Genomic DNA, 3,650 nt, shown 5'->3' with positions numbered 1-3,650 from the left:
GCACAATGAGTAAAATACATATAGTTTAACCAATAAGTAATAAGTATGCGCAATGAGTAAAGTACATATAGTTTAACCAATAAGTAATAAGTATGCGCAATGAGTAAAGTACATATAGTTTAACCAATAAATAATGAGTATATATGATTATTAACTACATTAAACCCTTAGTTATAAGCTAAAGTAAACTTGTATGATTACTAAGATATGTATTTTTAGTCAACCAATAAATAATACTTATGCATCATTATTAAGAACTATATATCTTTGCAAACCAGTAAAGTATGTAGCTTCACTATGAGTAAGAAATATTTTATTGGTTAAAAGACTAGTAGATATGCAAGATTAAACAGAGTTATATTCTCAGTTAACCAATAGAGAGTAAATATTCATATTCATAAGACATATATTTTTAGTCAACCAATAAATAGTAAATGTATATCATTATTAAGAATGGTATTTTTTGCTAACCAATAAAGAATGCAGCCTCAAGATTTGTAAAGTTGTTTTGCAGCTAAATCAAGAAAGGTGCATATGCAGGATGAATGAGAATTACAATTTCAGTTAACCAATAAAAAAAAGAATATATAATATCAGCAGTATGATTCTGTCCAGATCGGCCGCCTATTACGTTCGATCTGGACTGAATGGATATTTCCGACAATCTCGGACCACTGGAATCCAAAAGAAAATAATATCGTAAAAACATATACAATAGTAATAATAACTTTACTTTCTTATAAACATAAAGCTTGTATCATATATCTCTTAAATAATTTCAAAATAATCCATATATCTTGTCTCCTTAAGATTCTAATTAAAATTATATTGGTTTTAAGCTATAGATAATGATACAATATACATTTTAATATATTCTTATAACCGATTTGTTCTATGATATATATATATAGTAATTGTTCACAATTACATGGTTCTTTTTTTTGTTAATACTTTAAATGTATGATAGACATTATATATATATATATATATATATATATATATATATTCATACAGTTAAAGCTATGTTTTCTAGTGTGTTTAATATATGTAATACTATCTAGATGCGGACCCATTTTTTTTTATAATTACACTCGGTGGAATTTAATCAAAGAATAATAACCTACACAATAATATTATCGAGTTATTTTGAAACAGTCGGTATTTATAGTCAAAATTTTACCCTATAACTATATATATATAAACTGCTATTGTATCTTGAATACACTATTAGGTATATATATATATTCTTCTTCTTCTCTTCAACATACACTGATACAAACATATAACACAAATCACTATTGATCTATATATTTATATATAGCTTTTACTTTATTTTAGATATACTGTTCAGCCTATTTTCATTCTTCCCTTCAACATACGCCCACGCACATGCCCATGCACACGCACATGCGCCTACACACACTCAGGCATCTGTCTACCAGTCAATTGGCTGCACCAATATAAAATATACAATATCGTCTATATCGTTTTATGTCCTCTTACAAACTAAGGATGTGAATTGGTAATTTGGGCAGTGTGCACTTTTTTGTAAACTTGTATTACCAATCGGTGGTGCAGGCAGCCTTTGTGTACCCGATAGTAAAAGAACCATAGCAGGACCCATTGACAGGGACACTTTTATCCATATGGAGGTTGAAATACCACTTAGTATTCACTCAAAACTATTCAGAGAGAAGTGTGTATTAAAATAACCTTTTCTGTGCCGCAACCAAACCAAAAATAAAACTTTTTTAACGATGGCTTGAATCTTCTTTCAACATTCCCTACATTCCTACATCCCTGTCGAAGATCTTCATTCCTGTTGGGGATCGTCATTCATATTGTATTGCAACTCAAAGTGGACCGAAAGCGACGCAATACAAAAAGGAAGCGCACTCTTTTTAAAAAAAACCAAAATATTCTTTGTTTTATCTTTTAGACGGCTGTCCATAGTATATATGAGTCGAACAAGAAATAGGCCCTCAGTCATACTTTCGTGTCCTTATAAACTTTTCAACGCTTTAAAAACCGACACCAATAACTACAATATTCTTTTTTTTTATTACGCCTAACAACACCAGCTGCACAACGCTATCAAAAGTGCTATATACCACTGTTCTCAGAACTACCTTTAAACTTTTGCACGCACATAACACTTGTATGCTTATACTTCCAAGACTGTCTTCAGTGATAATGATCTCATCCCATCATACATATTCTCCAAAGCTTCCGACTTTTACTATATCTTTAAATAACTGGTTCTAAACCAAACAGAAATCACCCATCACAAAGTCCTGCCATAGCAATCTCTCTTTATAGGCGCACACAATAATTCTCAAGTCTATAATAATAATAACATTGTTACACACCCTAATTCTCAAACCTATCTTATATAAAAAAAATTATTTCTTACACACTGCCTCCGTCTATCTCACTATCCTACACTCTTTACACAGCACAAATACTCTACTATCAAAACCTTCTTGATATCTTTAAAACAAAATCGCTGTTACACTACACTCTCATTCTTCTTTAGCCTTTCACTTTAATCAATTCGACTCGGTCTCCACCTACCCACTTATCTTATTTATTTTACTATATTTAAATAGACAAAACAAATAGAAGCTATAATGATTTATATATGTACTTGCTTTAATTACAAGCATATTATTCATTTATCTAGGTTTAGAAAAATATTATAAGAGATGTATGTGTAGTTAAGATGTGTGTAGTTGAGATTTGTATATGTGTGTATGTAGTTGAGATTTGTATATGTATGTGTGTATAGTTGAAGTTTGTATATGTATGTGTGTAGTTGAGGTTTGTATATATGTGTGTGTAGCTGAGGTATGTGAAAAGGGTGGAGTGGTGTAGGGGGTGCAATAATGAGAGGCTTAGGAAGATCGAGAGTAAAGGTCAGAGTATTCTTGAGAAAACCGCAAAACTATAATGTTGCTCATTCTTCATAAACAATATTTGAAGCTAATGAGCTCTGTCTAAAAAACAATCTAAGCGCTCAGCTTTCATATCCGTAGTAAAGTTATGAATTCTATATACATAAACAGCAATGCTTTTGCGATGAACATGCATTGAGTAACAGCTTTATCATAAAAAAAAGGCGTAGCTATCTTCCTAAGTAAGTATGCTTCCCATCTAAAACAAGTATATAATCATATAAAAGTCAAAATTAATTGACCAAAAATTGAAGTCCAATTACTTTGACATTATACTCTATAGCTAACTAATATCTTATACTCTTTGGCTTATATCTTTGTGCGTGCAGATAATGAAGCCTTTCAATATCGCATATTAATATATTAGTGTATAAAGTAAATTCCAAAATGATTTATTTTATTACTGAAAAATGCTGCTACTACTATATTTGGTAATTATCGAAGTAGTAGTTTGACAAAAACATATAGCTTGTATCATTAACTTCTCATCCAATTTCTCAAATATACTCTCTTTTAGAATTATTTAAACAGTGAATTACAAAAGTATATATATATATAGCTTATACGGTATACTTCTCAATCAATTGGTTAAATAATTCTGAGCAAGGATCGATATATTTTGCTTAAAATGAAATCCGATCCGAGCTATAAGCAACAAGATGTGTTTTAATGTGCTTTAAAATAATTCGATCCATG

The 3,650-nt window shown here is 30.2% G+C and overlaps 1 protein-coding gene across 1 annotated transcript; it reads right to left on the bottom strand.

Moving 5' to 3' along the window:
- Positions 1-593: 593 nt before the first annotated feature.
- On the bottom strand, positions 594-1,836 carry PHYBLDRAFT_174992 (hypothetical protein; the record flags this gene model as incomplete). Its single annotated transcript, XM_018437386.1, has 4 exons — positions 594-674; position 1,181; positions 1,564-1,664; positions 1,714-1,836. The coding sequence occupies 4 exons, from the start codon at positions 1,834-1,836 to the stop codon at positions 594-596; spliced, it is 306 nt and encodes a 101-aa protein (XP_018284738.1).
- Between the last annotated feature and the right edge of the window lie 1,814 nt (positions 1,837-3,650).

This window comes from Phycomyces blakesleeanus (genome assembly GCF_001638985.1).
Source record: "Phycomyces blakesleeanus NRRL 1555(-) unplaced genomic scaffold PHYBLscaffold_34, whole genome shotgun sequence".
Taxonomy (NCBI): domain Eukaryota; kingdom Fungi; phylum Mucoromycota; class Mucoromycetes; order Mucorales; family Phycomycetaceae; genus Phycomyces; species Phycomyces blakesleeanus.
Note: the sequence above shows the minus strand (reverse complement) of the source record. Positions and strands in the feature narration are given on the sequence as shown.